The following is a 19,145-nucleotide window of genomic DNA, read 5'->3' on the forward strand; positions in this document are numbered from 1 at the left end:
CGTTGTATAGGTAGCTAGCAGAAGGGAAGACTGCGCATTAGCCTCTCAAATGCACGGGGTGCAGAAAAGCCCACCACAGTTACTGCCGATTCCTCCCAGGAGGTGCACCGTCAGACACTCAAGGAGGACGGGAGACTGGCAGATGCTGACAGCTCACGCAGGAAACTTGACATTGTGCGCCTCGACACGTCCCTGCTGCTTATTAGACTTTTCAAATGTGATCCCTGCGAGCTGAAGGATCAGACCGGGCCCCAGTCCCTTCACCAAGGAACCCAGACTCACGACACAAGGCAGGTGAGTCAAACAAAAGACCAAGACACCACACGGTACAAAATAGTAATTATTTATATTTTCAAAAAGAAAAAATTAACATTTGGAAGTTTCCCCCTGTAGGAAGAGGGCTAATCAGAAGGGAACGGGATGGCTCCTACGCAGGCGGCGAGTCAGGTACATGGCTGAGCAATCAGGGCTGGGAGTCTTCCACACAGCATTAATGGTAAAATTTCCTTTTCTCTTCTTTTTGTTCTGTTTTTGCCTTCTGTGTTTTCTGGGTTTTAATTTTTTTAATTTTTTTTTTAGAAAAAAGAAGGGGGGAGGGAAGAGAAATAAAATCAGAGAAAAATGCCAAAAAACATTTTCCACAATATCTAAAAACAGAGAACCGTGGTTCTTGTCAAGACAGTATGAATTCTGGATGAATTATTTTTCCAGTTTTCAACACCGATGAAGATTTTTGCAAAAGCCACCACATCAGGACACTCATCTTCCGGGTCAGAAAACCTCCTCCTCCTCCTCCTCTCGCCTTCACATGTCGTTTCTCGTCAAAGGACAAAAGCCCGTGTTCTGTTCTTGCAAACACTAAGTGCTAACACAGGAGCGCTCTTCCGGTACTTGCACAGCGGTGAGTTTTCACAAACATCCAAGTTTGAGCACAGTTAGTTGGAAGGACTAAAATTTGCTTCCCTCAACATAAATACTACTGGAATCCACAAACTGGTTTCTGAAAAATTCTGCAAAAATCCTTTCTTCTTTCCTTTTCCCTTCTCTTAAAAACTCAACGTCCGTGTTTTTTTCGTTTTGCTCCAGGCACCTGACGATTCTGCTCTGCTCGCTCAGATGCAGGCAGGTTTCTCCCAAGTACCACCGCTGGGATGTCCTCGGGGCCAGCACCCAGCCTGGATCCCCACAGTGTCCAACTTGGCCGGGCCAAAGGGAACACAGTGACGCAGCAACAGGGTTTTCGTTAGGTTGAACAGCCCCGCGTCGCGGGCCCTTCCCTCCCCCCGGTTCCCCAAGTTAGTTAGTGCTGTTGCAAAGTCTGCGGCCGCGATGCGGTCTTCCCCCCACAACAGAGTACAAGCTCCACAGATTGCGCTGTCTACCTGGTGGTCAGTGGCAGCAACAGGGCTGCTGCTTCTGGAAATAAACGGAGTCTCACAACCAGCAGGCTCTTAGGACTGCTTCAGGCGTTTGCGTGGGGGTCCCAGGAAGGGGCACTGCGCTGAGGCCAGGGAGCGGTACGCCTCAGCCACCAAATGGGGATGTGACACCACCATGGACTTCCACCCAGAGGTCTCCAAGACGTCGGAAGCATGACTAGGGAAAGAGAGAGAGAGAGGTTACGGGAGGGAGCGGGCAGAGGACACACCTGACAGCTTCGACAGCCGCGGCAGCCGCCTCCCCAGCGCCCGGTGCAATGCTGTCCATGTCAGGAGCACCCAGGCCCCAGCATCTCGGCGGCAGCTTGCTTGTTGGACAACATGCACGCCAGGGGCCAGGACTTCCAGCCACCACACTCTCCCACACAGAAAGTGCACCGCTCCTCGGGCTCCTGCCAGCACCGTCGGTGCTCTTTACTTGCCCTGGTGGCACTAACAGAGACAGGGCTGGGGCTCCCTCTGGGGAAAGCTCTGTACTTCCGCCTCGCATTGCCTTTGGGTCGTCTTGTAACCACGGGGCAGCTCATAGCCTGGGACCTACTTGGTCATCTAAAGAAGGGGATAAAAACCAGGCTGCATGCCAAGGTTGAGATGCTACCTACCGAGCACCAAGCAAGGGTCCAGCTCAGTGAGCACTCAACAGGACATTAACTGGCCTCCTCCCTCCCTCCTCTGCTTTGAAACAACCTCACAGCCAGACCTAGAGGTCTGCTGAACCTAGGGACACTCCTGCCTTTGGGTATGTCCTCTGCTGAGTGTCGTCTCCGCATCTACCTCCAGCCTGTCTTATCCCAGAACTGCTGCGGGCAGGGCTTTATAGAGCCTGCTTCTTTTCCTTGGGGCATAACAGGCCCACCGAGATGTGGGTGCTACGTCACAGCTCATCTTGGCCCCTTCAAATGATTTTGGAAGTAACATGGCCAGTCGTGGATCACTTGGGAGGAAGAGACCCAGCGGGACGCACACCTCTTTTTCCGATAGCCCCTTGCTACTGATTACTCCTTCTCTCCCCACTGCCCAGCACTGCCCAGGAGATACCTTGAATTAACTCGTGAAGAACAGACTCCCATTTCCCCAGACTTCTGTTAAGCTGCCGGGGCACACAGCCTTCTCAGCCAGTGTTCTGATCCATCCTGACCACTCACCCACAGGATCTGATGCATAAAAGCACAACCATTTTCCATGCTGCCAAGCTGAAGGGAAAGACGACAACTCTATACTTACTACTGGAAGGTTAATGAGGCTACTCGCCAGTTTTACTCACTAATTCAAAGTCTTGCTCATTTCCTTGGCTATCCCAATTATTATGAAAGAAGGACTTTGAAGACGCCAACTCACTAGTTGATGAAATCCACTGCCTGAGTCTTCAGCTGGTCTGCGCTGTGCAGGTCAGCCAGGATGAGAATTTCTGCGGCGTTCTCCACCGAGAGGTTGCTGCAGAGGGCATCCTCACACATGACCTTCAAACGCTCCAGGGCGTACTGTAAAACACAAGCATGCTGTCTTCAGAGCAGCAGCAGCTCCGGGGTGACCGCTGCGGGAGCTGCTGGCCTTGGCAGTGCCAGCGCGTGCATCAGCTCCCAGAACAGCACCGCCCAGGCCAAGGAGAGCCACCGCCCAGGTACACAGCACAGCCGCGCCTGGAAGGTGCAGTGTGCAAGCTGGCAACGCGGACGGCTGGAACGGCTTGCCATTCCGGGTCTAAAGTCCACCTTTTAGAAACACAGCAATTACACAGTAGACCCCTAGCCTAAAGCTGACTCCAGCTCCCGATCTGGAAGTCTTTCTGAAGCCCATCATGCCTATCTTACAACGAGACATCTGCCTCAAGCCTTTGCGGATGTTACATTTACCATTTCTGCAAGCCCTTCACTTGGAGCCAGCCGGGGGTGAGGCCCCGTCCTGTCTACTCGGGCACTGTCACCAGCCTGGCAGGCCACCAGATGAGAAGCAGCATCTCTGCCACCAGCTCTCCTGAATGAGGGACAACCAAAGGCCTCCTTTCCAAGAGAAAGCGATACATGGAGTCTTATTTGATTGGGGTTGAGGTTAAGATTCTCAAGGTAAAAGGACAGAGCAGCAGAGACCCCGGATCCAGCTTCAGTTTAAAAACTTCTATTTTCCAAGTAAAGGGCGTAAGTGCTCTGGAAATGGAAGGCCTAGGTTAACGCTGGGTGCATCGGACCCAGCTGATGGGTTCTGAAGCAACTCTACTACTAGCTCTCTAACACGAGATTAGGAACTCACTCAGGAACTTCAGGGGTAAGAAAAAATGGGAAAAAAAGAGGCACAAAATGCCATTGGTCAGTTCCCAGGAGAAGGGTCTGCACTGAGGCAGTCCAGTCACCTTCCAGGCCCCATTCTCGAGGGCCCAGAACTCAGTGACACGACGGCCCTCCAGGCTCAATCACAGCAATCAAACCGAGACAAGTTCATTGTTACGAATGCCGGGTGAGGAGGCCTGTCTGCTGGCTCTGCGATCTCCTGCAGCAGAGAAGAGTTTTATTGGTTTTGGTGCTGCTTTAATTTTTTATATTTGATTAACTGGAAAACAGTTTCCACGGACAACAGGGATGACAGTGGACGAGCAAATCCGAGGTTGCGTTTCTGCTGCAGGAGGCAGGACGAGGCTGTGCACACGGTGCTGTCCAGGGCCACACAGGCTGCTCCCCTGTCTTCCCTAACACAATCTTCCAAAAGGGGTTTCCTGTGACTAGCTCTGATCCCCACCACATAATTAGACAAAAGTAGCCATTCTTGTCCCTTGAGAGACAAAGTTTTTGTCTTAATTATACTTCTGAAAAACCTGCCTAATGGCAGTACTTACCCGAGAGATTGAAATTGTCTCTCCCAGGCCTGGTCGCCATGTTTTGTTTTGTTTTTGGTCTAATTACATATGTCCCAGGGGACTGGAAAAAGCTCAGAAGAAGCTGTTTCCGTCTCTTGGGTAAATTCTAGATGTTTAGATCCTTTCATGAAAGATTTCTTACTCTGTTTTCCGAAAACTCCCAAGAAGGTACAAAGGTAAAAATGTTTTCAAACAGGCTCTGGGCATCTGAACGGAATTTGAAAGCACAGCCTTTAGTTACTTCTCATTCAGAAGTTAAAGCACTGCTCTGATACACTCGCTGTATCATCTAGGAAAGTTACCACACAACACTCAAAGCCCCATCCGCAGATGGCAATGCAGGTTAGTCCCGTGCCTGTCCACTTACGGAGGTTGGCAGCGGGATCTCTGGCTCAGGACAGAGGTTTACCCTGGGCTATGACGATGGACAGCTCTGAGCCTTAGCTTTTCTGCCCAGAAGTGGGCCTTGCGCTTCCCCTCATCCTTATGGAAGCTAGCGATGAGGGACAGACCCCTGGGTGGTTAAGGGACTGCTTCCTGGACAATGAGGCGGCAGGCCGGGCACCATCACTCCGCCTTCCAAGCAGCAGGCAGGGGGCTGGATCTTCGGTTTCCCAGAGCTCGCATGAATGTTTTCTTACTGTCCGCGTTGAAAACCAGTTTCCCCAGCTTAGAACTGAGGAACAGGGCAGAGGTTGGAACTTTTGCGTTGCTTAGCTGTACTCCTCCTCCTCCTCCTCCAGTCTTGAAAGGTGGCCGAGGATGTTCCGGTTGTTATTCCCATCTGCACGCCCTACCCTCTACAAACACTCCATAAAGCTGATCAATAAAGATTAAAGCTCCGCTGTAAACACAGCCATTTCCCTCTGTCCTCAGGTGCAAAGGGAGGTGGAACATGACTATCGCCAGGAGCCATCCCTGGGGAGGCTCTGCTGCCTGTGGGCCGGAGGCCACTCTCTCCGCTAATGGGTGTGACGGGCGGGTGTCAGGGCCTGTAGCCGGGGCACTTCCAGTAGCAGGCGGGGCTTACCATCCTCGTGTTCCCTGGGGGCAGGGCCAACCCTTTCACCCACCCACAGGTGGGGTTTCCACAGAAGCAGGCCACAGAGCCTCTGATGGAGCCGGGCAAGGAAAGTTGGGCTCCCCACGTGTGTTTTGCAGACTAATGCTCCTTCCAGGTTGTTCCTGGGAAAAGAGCTCCAGGTTAACTATGCCACCATCACGTGCCCCTCTAGGGCAGGGCCTGGCCTGAGAAGTCCTGCAGCAAAAGCGCAAGCATCCTAACCCCACCCCACCCTATTACCTGACCACATTTCCCTCCATTTTGAGAATCACCAACTGGTCAGTCGTTGTAGGTGATCACCGTGTTTCCTTGATTCAAAATCCACATTTATATTTTCACATTTTTTAAATCGAAATGTAGCTTATAAAAAGTAACCATTTACTGTAGTATCTTTCCTTCCCTCTCAAAGGGAGAGGAATTGTCTTACATTTCCACAGTGTATTTCTGTAGCTACTTAGGTAAAAGAGAATGCTAACACAAGGGAAAAAATTCTTCTCTTAGTGACAAAGTTTAAAGAAGTTCATGAACTCAAAAGCATCTTGCAAATTATGAAGCACAATCCAACTGTTCCTATTGTCTCAATATCTACTATTACGGTGGCTAAATTTGAGATGGGGGAAGAAAAGAAAACATCAAACGTACTCCACTTTTCCATACTCAGGGTGACCATATAGTTACTATTCACAAGAGGATTCTTTGAGAATAAAATGGGTGCTATTAATAATCGTGCTGTAACCTCACATGTAAACCAGGGCTGGCTGAGTCTGCAAAGGAAAGATGCTCACTTCACCCCAACGCAACAGATGCCTGCTCATGAAACTCAAGGGGTCACGGTAACTCCTGGCCCTGAGAAGATTTTTCTAGTCGTCTCACCTTGTCAGCAGCTGCCAGCAAATCATCAGCCATTTTGTCAAGGTTTGGTGCTTTCCCCGTGTAAATGAAGCACATCATCTCTTTAAAAACTTCAGGCTCCACATCATTGATTTCAACTCGATTCTAAGCCAGAAAAACTGAAAATGAGAAACACTCCAAAAGAACCAAGTTCCTAAACCTTTGTTCTGATTCTCAGCTCTGGGGAGGAGACAGGCCTTTCTAAAACCTCTCACGAACAGGACATCTCCCTTTGCCCCCTCTGACTGTTAACAACCCTGTCTTCCAGTGCATGCGCCTTCTCTGTTTCCTCAATTACACCAGCCGAACAACTCTATCTGCGTTTTCACCTTTGCCTGGATTTTCAGAGTAGAAACACGAACCAATCCCCTCACCCAAAACCGCCTGGATGCTCTGCCCCAGGCGGGAGCAAGTGTGCACCCCTAGGACGCTTCCATGCCATCTCTCTCTGCTCTCAGGAATGGTCTGTTCACAAAATCGTGCTCCATTGTTAACACACAGTAAAGAAAAAATAATTAGGAAAATAAATTTGCTGCCAAGCTAGAAATCATCCGAATCTAGCCACTTGGCTAAAGAAGGGCGCGCGTCTCTACTCAGTCACATACCTTTTTGCTCTCCTCCATTTCATGCTCAAACATGGCACTAAAAACCGGTGAACGAGCTACAAAGCGAAAGGGAAACCAACAGGTAAGGCCATCACAGTGCATTCTCTGGGACCCTCCCAGCTCAGAAGGAAAGATCATTTGCTGGCCTGTCCCAGCTCTGTGGGAAAGGGTCCAGGCCTCAAATTACAGAATTATAGAATTCCTTTCTTCACATATTATTCCAATGAGTAAATAATTATAACACATAAAGAAAAGAAGAAATCACTACTTTCAAAATAATTTCTTAGCTTTATTCTAACCATTCATATTTTAAGGGAATCACTCAAGTTATCCACGTTGGATGATGGTGCTTTAGGGCCTGTGTAGACCCGAGGGTTCAAACATGAGGGCCTTCGTGGCTAAGCAGGCTATTCTAATGTCCGGGTTGCCTGGAACACTCACACCTTCCCCTTCTCCAGGGACCACACAGCAGGAAGGGTGAGAACTGGGCTGGAAGGCACCTGTTCACCACAGAAGGGAATACTCATTTATGGTGGGCAGTCCTTTCTTCCAAGCTGGGTGAACCCAGGCAGCATCAGCCCAAAGAGGGAAAGAGTCTTGCATATTACAGTGGCTGGTAGCCCCTTCAAAGTTCAACTCCATCTTATAAAATCATTTCCCTTGTATTCCTTGTCTCTCATTAGGGAGAATTTATACCTAGTTTTTCTCCTTAGAGATGGGGATAGTGAAAAAAAAAAAAAGCCAAGAAATAGTGCTCTAACTCATACCCATTCTAGGCTAACAACCAACCTGGAAAAATAAGTGAACTTGATTCCAACCATGAAAAATAATAAAATGGCAAGAACTCAGAGTTTTGCATGCTGTTGAATGAATCAGGGTTTGGTCAAAGCTATGACACTGAACACTACCGAGGAGTGGAGGAACAGACGGACCACGTACAGGAGCTCGGAACTAACAGGGAACTGGAACTTCTGGCCTACAGTTTATGTTAGGAAGAACTCGTTTTAAAGCTCAGAACCTTGATATTTTAATCTATACCAAATATCAAATCTCACTGTTCTGGGGCTGGCATTGTGATGCTGAGGGTAAAGCCGCTGCCTGTGACACTGCATCTCACATGGGCGCTGGTTGGAGTCCTGGTTGTTCCACTTCTGATCCTGCTCCCAGCTAATGGCCTGGGAAAGCAGTGGAGGATGGCCCAAGTGTTTGAGTCCCTAACACCCACATAGGAGACCCAGATGAAGCTCCTGGCTTCAGCCTGGCCCAGCCTTGGCCATTGCAGCCATCTGAGGAGTGAACCAGCAGATGAAGATCTCTCTCTAACTCTGCCTTTCAGGTAAATAAATCTATTAAAAAAAAAAAAAAAAGGAGTTAAGAGACACTGAGGTTCTCTGGTTCTCTGTATTAAAAAAAAAATCTCATTCTTCTCTCAGAAGAGCTATAGCCTATAAGGAACTAAATAAATCTACTACAGAAGTTGAATACTAAAGGACTGGTGCTTTCCATTAGCAAGGAAGGCTCTGCAGCAGCAGCCATGTCTTAGAGAAGATAGCCGCTGATGCCCAGGGAGAACAAGCAGAGCGAACACAGACCCGAGGCAGTGCAGTAGGGCTCAGCAGGGCATGAAGGGTCGAGTGAAGAAGAGGGAGGGAGGCTACGCATGCGAAGCAGCCAGAAGACCAGGAGGAAACCAAGAGAGGAGTCCAACAACATCTGAGTGACAGACTCCCTCCAACCTAGGAGGAACTAGCAGGTCGTGTAACTCTGGAAAACTGCTTCCGCAGCATGGAAGTGAGCTAAGGATAAGTGGGTGGAAAGAATTAAGAGTGAATGTGCTAACCGGAGAAACTTACCTCTGAGGGGAGAGGGAGAGGGAGAGGTGGGGAAGAGAGGAAGAGAGGGAGGGAGGAAGGGGGGAGAGAGAATTGACTGAGCCTGTTTGCAGGCTGAGGGGGGATAGGCAGCAAGAGAGGTGACGAAGACAGCAGAGAGCGAAAGTGTGATGGGTAGAGCAGTCTAAGCAGGCAGGATGGGATATGAAACAGCAGAAGCAAAGAAACAGTCTGCTTTGTACACAAGGAAGAACAGTGAGAGTGCGGGGAGGAGAAAGGCAAGAGTTGAGGGCGTTCCTATAAAAGGGCTTTGATTTTCTTTTGGAAGAAGTAGGTGAGTTCTCTTGTAGGAACTAGGGGAAGTTAAAAGAGAGTAATGAAATTCTGAACTACCTATTGTTCAGATAAAGAAAGGGAGCTGACTCTTAGTCATAGAAGGATATACTGGCAGCACTGAGGGTCTCGCTCAGTATAGAGACCCTCACAGTTAATGACATTTTCAGCGCTGCACAGCATACCTAGCTGAGAGGGGGAACACCAAGATAGTTAGACAGAGGCAGACTGAGGCTCTGCGAGGTGTGCACTCTAGAATGATGGACCTGAAGTTCTTATTGAGAAGTGTGCTGCTTTAGGGGCTAGCGCTGTGGTATAGGAGGTTAGGCCTCCCACTGTGGTGCAAGCACCCCATATGTGTGCTGGTTCGAGTCCCAGCTGCTCCACTTCTGATCCAGCTCCCTGTTAGTGTGCCTGGGAAAGAAGCAGAGGATGGTCCAAGCCCTTGGGACCCTGCACCCACATGGGAGACCCGGAAGAAGCTCCAGGCTCCTGGCTTTGAACCCACCCAGCTCTGGCCATTGTGGCCATTTGGGAAGTGAACCAGTGGATGGAAGATCTCTCAGTCTTTGTCTCTGTCTCTCTCTGTAACTCTGCCTTTCGAATAAAATAAACAAATCTTAAAAAAAAAAAAAAAAAAAAGAAGTGTGCTGCCTGAGGGTTCATGCAGCCCCCCAGAGCTGACACTGTTCTTAGCCAGTGCACAAGGCATTCAGCACCTCCTTAGTGCTTCCATCACCCAGTTCTTGAAAATGGTGGTCTCAGGCCTCTACAAAGAGGAAAATGCCATTTTTATGGAGAGCAGACTCTTGGAATACTGGAACTAAAATCACCACAACATAAAAATGTATTTACTTATGGTCTTTGTTGCAGCTGAGTTAAAAAAATCAAAATTGTTCAACAGTAATTAGGCAGTCACTGTTTTTCCTGTTTCACCAAAACTATGAAGCACCCTATGGACAAATACCAACCTGCTAAGATAGCTTTGTGAGCCTGGAATTCCTGGCCAGCAACACACAAGCAGCAGTCGGTGAACCGCGAATTCTCCCACAGTCCTCCTAACTCATCTGCCAACCGGCACTCGGGAACCTTTACCATATTCATGGTATTCTGGCCGGAAATGTTGACAGAATCCTGTACCACACTCACCTGTGAAAGACAAACAAACCAAAGCTGTTGTCACTAGGGCTGTCTTCCCAGCAGGTGGAGACATGACCTTTAACCCCACTGCTACAGAACAGTTAGACACCACCGCCAGTCACCGGGCAGCCTCTTCAAACTACCTGTACAGATCAAGGCTTCCTCCTCAGATCCAGTTAATCTCCTAGCGCAGTCGCACTTACTCTAGGGGGCGAGAGCCCCACAAGCTTCTTTTCCACTTTCTAATAAAAACTCAGCCTCTCCTGTACCACAAACCTGTGGAAAAGGTGTTAGGGGGGCAGGGGGACTGACAGAAACAACTGCTAAACCTAAGAATCTGTATTATAGTGTGCCTTAAGCAAAAAGTTAAATGCAAAGAACTCCTAGAGATACTACCATTTAAATTAAACTCTCTAGAGAAAGGAAGCTAATCACTGAAGTCTAAAACCACTTTCCTTATGTATAGTTAGGTCTGGAACACACAGATCAAGGGCAGCTTCCATGGTGCACTGCCACAACTGGCACTTCGGGGTGAGCACTGTGGTACAGCAGGTTTAGCTGCCGCTTGCAATATCCGTATCCCATCTCACAGATCAAGTCCTGCTTCGGCCTTTGATCTAGCTTCCTAATGTGCTGGGAGGCAGCAGATGATGGCCCGAGTACCTGGGTTCTTAGAGCCCATTCGGAAGACACAGATGGGAATTCCCAGCTCCTGATTTCAGTCTGGCCCAGCCTCGGCTGTTGAACCCTCCCTCCTTCCTCCCTCTCTGCCTTTCCTTCTCTGTTACTCTACCTGTCATATAAGTAAGTCGTAAAAAACAAACAAACAAACAAACAAACAAAAAAAACCTGGTACTTCTTCAAAAATGTCAGTTTAATGAACAGGCTTCCGACCCTCTACCAGTAAGTACTGGGCTTGGATGAGTTTTCTGGTAGTAACAATGGAATGGGTAAGCACTCACACCCTGTGTTGTTAGTGACAGTGACATACAAGATGGCTGTTTGCAGCTGCATGTGCACTCACAGCTTTGGGACAGAGTGATGACTGCAAGTTTACAGAGAGCTCCAACTTCCCACTATGGCTTCAGCGGCAGCATGCTTTAACCTGTTGAATTAACTGCTGACCCTCGACAGAAATCAAGCTAACTCCTAGACAGGTCAGTGAAACTCAGCTTAATCTGTTGGGGCACCAAATAGTAACACAACATAACATAACATATTATACATAACATTATAAAATAAATGTCAGCTGCCGAACTGAAGCTAAGACCCTGCGGTCAGTCATCCACCTAACAAATGCTTCCATCTCCACCCTGTGTCACAGTAAGTTACAAGAGTGATGATCAAGGCAGAGTCACCAACCTGGACAATCAGCTCCCAACTCTTGCTAACCCGAAGAACCTGATGAGCAAGGCGGCTTAGAAGCCTCCTTAGTGACCCAGACTTCCTTTAACCTTCAAGATGCAAGTCATGCCTTCAATGTCACATAAACCCAGAGGCAAAGTAATGCCACATCCAGGTGCCCTGCAATCTCTGTGCATGAGTGAGAGATCTACCATCATGTCAAGAAATTTATTCATTTGTTTAAAACCAGCTGTTACGTTCTTGTGCAATAAAGCAGCCAAGTTAATCAATTATGAATGTGCTTACCATTAGGCATGCATTTATCAGGGCCAGACTGTAATATTATTTTAATAGCCCAGTACCCAGCACAAACTACCCCATAGAGATTTCTCTCCTGTCCGCCGTAAGATCTTCAATTTGGTTCAGTCACTTTCTCATATTAACACCCTCACTTCTTTGATAAGAATATCACCAAAAGTGGGTGGAAGTAGCCTGGGCACTTATAGCTCTAAAATACTGATTTAAAAGAAATAAAAAAGATCAATTAAATCCAACTTCCTCACAGGGAAAGGCAGAAATCTCCTGGGATGGCCAATGAAGGGAATGGAAAATGCTTTTGGCACTGGGCTCCTAGCTTGAATTAAACCAGGTTGACAGGAGCCCAAAGTCATTAGCACTTGATGGCAATTTAGTAGCCTGAGTAAAATGAATTGGCAAGAGCTACACTGAATTTCACATCAACTGTGGTTATCAGTGGACCTGTGGTGGTTGGATCACGCTTGGTAATGAGTGGGGCCCAAAGACTGGGCCGCCTCTCACTGGAGCAATTCTCCTCTCTGGACGCAGATAGGAACACAGCAGGAAGGAGAATGTACCTTTCTCGTCTGAGCCAGTCTTGTTCTGTAGATATACAGATGCTTGCAGTCTCCAGAGCACTGAGTGTCTGGCACCTCGTACCAACATTAAATATGCTTAATTAAAAATAAATTTTAAATGGCATTCACAAATGAGTCTTCAGAGCCCAAACTTTTAACTTAGAAAGGGATTGTTTTCCTCTGTAAATGATGATGCTAAAATGAGACCATTTTGAGGAAAACTAAAGGTTTTTTTTAAATGCCTATAAAGTTGACTATGGAGACTCATTGAGAATTGCAGCTGTGAAGTTGACGTGACTGTGACATTTATGTCGTCTTAAATATGACTGCATGAAAATGTCTCAGGAACATTGTAAGATCCCCTAAACTTCAAGTTGTAAAAGGGTTTCACTTTTAAAATCAGCTCCTTTTATTCAATGAGAAAATTTCTTGAAAAACTAAAGACTGTGCCAATTCTTGTACAATTCCATCTACACATAAAGTCGAAATAAAACCCACAGAAATATATTTTTAAACTCCATATAATTAAAATAATCAAGGAAAAAAACGCAGACCCTGCATACAAATGATCCCAACAGCAGCAGCATTACTCGTAGTAGCAGAGGACGGACAGCAGCCTGCACGTCTGTCAACAAGAGGGAACACACTGCACCTGCCGGAGCAGACAAAAACGCTGGCCCACAGGTACAGCCACGATGGAGACTTCAGAAACCCAGTGTAAAAAGCCAAGCCCTAGAGTACTACACAGAGTCTGACACCGTTTTATAAAGCTCCCAAAAGAGGAAACCTACATAATACATTATTCAGGCAGATAAATAATAAACCAGAAAATGGCAACATAAAATGCAAAGCAGCTCTTTGTCATCCTGTGAGTGGGGAGCCCAGGCCCTGGGATGGGGAGAAGCAGACACAGGTTAGTGCCAAGTTACTGGTGACATTCTGAGGCTGGGTGCTAGGTCCATCATCATCATGCCTGAGGAAGTATGACACAACACATTAGTTAAATCATCAGTTCTGAGGGTCAAGAACAATCAAATATTTTCCATGCAATGTCAACTAATATATCCCAATAACTCACTTATAAAAAAGGGAAAAATTAATAGATCCACTTATTTAAGATTTGGCAAAAATACATGTTCCTAGGCTATGAAAGGATATTCTATATTTGAAAAGGAAAGGGATGCTTTAAAAGAGTTAGCCAGCTTCTGGGTATTTCATATTCCAACTTTAACTGCAACATCACAGAGAGGCACTGGAATCTTCCACCTGTCACAGGCATACACGGTCAAAGTAGAACACACACACCTTTGTCACCAACAGTTACTTGTTTTCAATATAAAAAATCAGAGAGAAGGCCAACAGAAGCTGCAACATTTCATGAAGATTTTCTGTGGCCCAAATTATTACATAGAAAATTAAAAGTGTAATTTAAACATGCTTTCATGTCTCATTCATTACCAAAATAAATACTTTCTTCTTAAAAAACCTTGGGCAAGCCTGCGATTCCTTGGGTGGATGGCATTCAGCTCCACTGAGCGCAGTGCAGCAGAGCAGAGATGGGAACGGAGCGCTGACATGGCCCTGACACTAATTTGCTGCACAATGTTAGGAAAAATTACCTGACCTCCCAAGGCAGTGCTTCTCTCCCCGTAACAAGAAATGAAGAAAACCATGGACTGTGAGAAGGGACAATCCAGGAAATGCTCTGGAAACCCTTCCAAAGAGGTTAACTAAGCAGCATCAGCTTGGAAGAACTGCCACGTTTCTTAGTAGTCAGACAGAAACACTGAGAATTCCAAGTGAACCTAGTGTGGCACATTATAAACAACCTCACCCGGCATCTTCAGAGCTTGTGATCTGAATTCATTGAAACATTCACTGACGGTAATGCCACTGAAATAAAGGCCAAACAGACAAATGTGTGCAGCTCACTCCTGCACCCTAGGATGCCCTCCTGTGGCCTCTGGGCACCCAGATCCTTAAACAACTGTAATCACGGTGTCAGGACAGGACAGAAGAGCCCTGCCAAAGGCTGAGAGAGAAACAGAGCACAGTGGGCTACACAGTCTCAATTCCTATGTGGACACCAACTTCATCAAAGCCTTTAAGTAATAAGAAAATACTAACTAAACCAACAATAAATAAAACACAAATATGAACTAAACTGGTTTATAAACATTCCATTTCTATAAAGGAAACAACAGGTCAAGGGCATAGAACCTGCACCAAAAGCAATGTAGCTATGGAACGTGCTAAGAACTTGGATGAGCTGCAGACATTTTTAAAACCCACACATCCAGTACACACCCCCACGCAACCGTCTTGCAATGCTGAATGCTACTAAGTCCACAGAGAGTGCTGGAACAGAAACAAGTCTCTCTAGGCACAAGCCCAAGTATGAGAAGCAACACTCAGCACCTGTGGCCAACACAGAAGTGTGAGAGGAACAGATGGCACACCTGGTTCGATGGTGAGAAACCGATGGCATCAGCAGAACCCAGCAGACGTTTCCCTGTTCAACATCTCCTCGTTCCCAAAGTGTCATCTCACTTCCCTTCTAAGTCAGTAAGGCAAATCTAAACTTAACCACAGGATTTCTCCTTAGAGAATTTCATATGGGAAAGTGAGGGGAGAGAGGGAGCTGGAACCCAGCCTCGACTAAACCATAGGATAAGAGACTGCCAAGCAAGGGCAGGTCAACCAGTTTCCATATCAGGAACAGCAATGCAGGGCTGGCGTAGCTGGGATGGACTGGGGGGCGGGGAAGCATATAAGAAAAGGCTGCACTCACTCTGGACTTCTACATGTTGCAGTAAAGGTTATGGCACTGCTTAAAACAGCAGATGCAGTATTTAGAAGAGATTTTCTTCTGAGAACAGTTTGAAGACTAGCTTTCATTTCCAACAGATTAGAATTTTTCACTACTTTTAAGTTCCTCTTGGTATACTAGTCTCCAAAATAGGTGAAGATTAAAACTGCTTCTCTGTTTATATAATAACTAACTTCACACAAAACCACCTAATCATTCTCATTTCTTCACTCAGGCATCTGATTATCATCTATGACTAGTGGGACTTATATGGAATTCAGATTTCAAGATCAGACATAAAACAACTGCCACATTTTATGTATTTACATAGATGCTATCTAGTATTTTTTTACTTTGCAATTAAAATGGAACGAGAACAGCTATTATGCAAACCGTATTTTATGCATTCAGTGTGGTCTTTTAATAAGCCATGCCTCCAAAGCTTTCTAATCATTAGCAACTCTTCTGTTGAAATACAGAAGCCCGCTACCGCAGGCTGGGCCTCTTCTGCAGAAGGGCCAGATTCTCAGGGGACACCTGTCCCTGCTCCACAGGGTGAGAGGCCTCTGGCCCCGCCAGTAACTCCTGAGCCCAGGCCTGCAGTGCTTGCCTGAACCTCCTCCATGAGCAGGGATTCTCATCAAGTGGTGCTGTCTGGCGATGGACAGGCATGCCACGCCCCAGCTGACCGCAGGTCACAGTCTTCTCTCACACTGTGTGTTTGGGAGTGTTTATAAATGTATGATCCCAGCACGAAATCACTAGCTTGTATTCACTCACAAAACCACTTTTTACTTCCAGGCTTCTCCTGTAAACCTGGAAAGGCTCTGCTGGGGTTGGTTAGAGGACTCTTCTCGCTGACCATGAGGGAGAGAGCTTCACATGGCCTTTGCCCTGAAGAAAAGTGTTCTCACCTTCCAACTGCACGATTTCTCCAGCAAGACAAACCAGCTCCAGGACTGAGGCCAGTGGCCCACAGTCAGACACACGTGGACTCAACATTCAACGAGGGATTAGCAAGTTTGAGGAAAGGTAACACATTTCACCATTTTCTTCATCCTGAATTGACAGTCCTATCAAATACCATGTGAAAAAACCCACCATGAATCCTGACCCAAGCAACTCAAAACTGACACATACCAAGATGGCATTACCACCTTTGTGTTGAAGAACAGTAACAAGTAGAAAGCTGATGCTCAATAACCTTGAACTCAAGAAAGCACCTAAATAATGACTGTGCAGCACCTCTCCACTGGGGATTTTTCTCACTGCATATCCCTGAAGCAACACAATGAAGCCTACTGATTCCAGCTGGTCCCGGGAGTGGCTCATGCCACAGAAGGGTAAAGGACTCACCTCACAGAAGAGGGTAAGCTTGTCATCAGGGAGAAGCCCGTTGGCTTCATCCAGGAGAAAATCTCTACGGATGAATTTTTTGAATCCCCAGTCTTTGCCTTGCACAAACCTATATGCTCGTTGACTCTCTGGGTGGGGGGAAGAAGGTCATATTTAGTTACTCAAAAACCAGATCAAATCTACAATTTGTCAGTGTATGAAGTTGCTGGATGTCAAACAGTTGAACAAAGGAAACGTGGAGGAAGGTGCTTGGAGCAGCAGTTACAGTATCTCTTGGGATACTACTGCAGTGCCTGGTTCCAGCTACACTTCCCATCGGCTTCTTGCTAATGTGAACCCTGGAAGGCAGCAGGTGATGGCTCACGTACTTGGGGTTCCTGCTCCCTACTTGGGAAACTCAGATTGAGTTCCAAGCTCCTGTGTTAGCCTGGCTCACCCCCAGCTATATCTGTGCGTTTGAGGAAAGAATACGTGGATGGAAGATTTCTGTTTTTCAAATAAAGTGGGAAAAAAAATTAGAGAACATTTACCCATAGCTTTGGTTTCTTCTCCCTTGGCATTCAGGATGGAGAACTTGAATTTTGCCCGAACTTCACTCTTTGGACAGCTGACCAGTAAAAGGTAAAGTGACAGGTAATCTTTGCTTTCTTCATCCAGCCCTTTTGGGTTTACTCGCAAACACCTGCCCAAAACAGACAGGGGGAAAAACATGTCAAAAGCATCCACATTTGAAGGCTTGTGAAGTGAGAGAACAGAACTGGAACATCAGAATCAAGAGGAGATGATTTTAAAAAACTCAAGTTGCCTATGAAGAGATGAAGGTTCGGCACACTGACTATGTGGGAACTACTTTAGAGCAATCTGGGTCACAGGGGCATTCTAGAATCTGCTAACACATCTTTCACACCTCTGCCTTTTCCTCCATAATCTCCCAAATCACTCGCCTTCCCACCTCACAGATATTTTATAATTCAGTCTAGTCTTACTCTTTTCTGATCCTTAATCTCAGGAAAGGTAGCTCCTAATTTTTTCCATGAAGAAACCATGGAGAAAAAGTCAACGCATCCTTTCAAGTCACCATGGAGAGAAAAATAGTCTAGAGAAATATACGACTAGTAAATAATCATTTACGGACATTTTACCAATGTAGCAACAATACACTAAAATGAAAATAAAGAAGGCAGTGTGGAGGAAGCTCAGACAGAAGTAAACTCCCATTACACAGCACAGAGTTCCAAGGTAGACTTCTAAACAGAGTTAGAGATGCCAATCTGTTACAGATGAATCAAAACAAAATTCATGCAGAATTCAGTAGGTTCAAATGAGTTAAGTCGTAAATGTCATTAGTTGGACCGCATGTGGTTCAGACACTGTTTCTCCCATATATAATACACAGACCATATGCACCCTTAGGTCTTGCCAGGATTACGGCACCTCTCTCAAACAGGTGGCCTAATCCAGTGCCTTTCCAGGGCACATATGCTACATTCGCTACTATACACTGTGCTAAAGATGTGGATTTAAATACAATGCACAAGAATAAACATTTTGAGGGAAATGTTTATTCAAAGTAGTACACTGCTGCATGTGCACATCCAACAAAGACCAAATGAATAACTAAAAGTAATGTCAGTGGGTTGTCAGAGGTCAAAACTGGTGGTTCAGAAGCCTGTGTTTTGGTCTCCACAGTGGGCTTATGGTTGTATTGTTGACTGCCTGATCCTCAAGACAACTGGGACTGACCCCCACTCTCAGCCAGGACTCCTTCTGCCATAGGGATTAGTTCAGGGAACACAGACATTAACCCACCAGCACACGTGGGGCTTATCTTTGGTCACACAGTTCACAGAAGGCTCAAGAACGTCTGTATGTAGTGGGTTATTCCTGCTGCTATGCCAGTCACGCGTGCTTCAAACACAAAAGAAGCAACACTTTAGATGTCTGCAGCATAGACAGCGGGCAGCACATAAAGAGATGGGGTTGCCGGCGCCAGCACACCGGGTTCTAGTCCTGGTTGGGGAGCCGGATTCTGTCCCGGTTGCCCCTCTTCCAGGCCAGCTCTCTGCTGTGGCCAGGGAGTGCAGTGGAGGATGGCCCATGTGCTTGGGCCCTGCACCCCATGGGAGACCAGGAAAAGCACCTGGCTCCTGGCTCCTGCCATCGGATCAGCACGGTGCGCCGGCCGCGGCGGCCATTGGAGGGTGAACCAACCAACGGCAAAGGAAGACCTTTCTCTCTCTCACTGTCCACTCTGCCTGTCAAAAAAAAAAAAAAAAAAAAAAAAAAAAAAGAGAGAGATATGGGGTCTTCGATGTAACCACTGCATACGGGATGAACAAGTTACACCAGCCTAACACTCTCGTCGGCCACTTACGTATGCTTACTGCTTAAAAGCAGGTGATTTAAGAGATGCTATGCTAAAATTTAGACTTCTGGCGTTTCTTTAAAAAAAAAAAAAAAAAAAAACCAACAGAGAACATGGCAGCAGCCAGTCCTGATTCACACACAGCTACAGCGGGCTGGAGCTCAGCAGCTGCCCCGCCTTGGAGAAGGACACTCACACTTGTTTGCTGAGCAGTTACCACGCACACCGGGTTAAGGATCTCATTC

The 19,145-nt window shown here is 46.8% G+C and overlaps 1 protein-coding gene across 4 annotated transcripts in view; it reads right to left on the minus strand.

Moving 5' to 3' along the window:
• Positions 1 to 327: 327 nt before the first annotated feature.
• SPOP (speckle type BTB/POZ protein) overlaps positions 328 to 19,145 on the minus strand; it is a 77,109-nt gene continuing 58,291 nt past the window's right edge. For all 4 annotated transcript variants that reach the window (XM_002719303.5, XM_051824879.2, XM_070060831.1 and 1 more), the window contains 7 exons: positions 17,066 to 17,217; positions 16,536 to 16,663; positions 9,983 to 10,160; positions 6,847 to 6,902; positions 6,224 to 6,346; positions 2,778 to 2,920; positions 328 to 1,596 (listed from right to left, as the gene is read on the minus strand). In XM_002719303.5, the coding sequence (XP_002719349.1) occupies positions 1,452 to 1,596; positions 2,778 to 2,920; positions 6,224 to 6,346; positions 6,847 to 6,902; positions 9,983 to 10,160; positions 16,536 to 16,663; positions 17,066 to 17,217 (925 nt within the window). In that variant the 3' untranslated portion in view covers positions 328 to 1,451. The remainder of the gene's footprint in view (positions 1,597 to 2,777; positions 2,921 to 6,223; positions 6,347 to 6,846; positions 6,903 to 9,982; positions 10,161 to 16,535; positions 16,664 to 17,065; positions 17,218 to 19,145) is intronic.

The sequence above is a fragment of the Oryctolagus cuniculus genome, chromosome 17 (genome assembly GCF_964237555.1).
Source record: "Oryctolagus cuniculus chromosome 17, mOryCun1.1, whole genome shotgun sequence".
In the NCBI taxonomy this organism is placed as follows: domain Eukaryota; kingdom Metazoa; phylum Chordata; class Mammalia; order Lagomorpha; family Leporidae; genus Oryctolagus; species Oryctolagus cuniculus.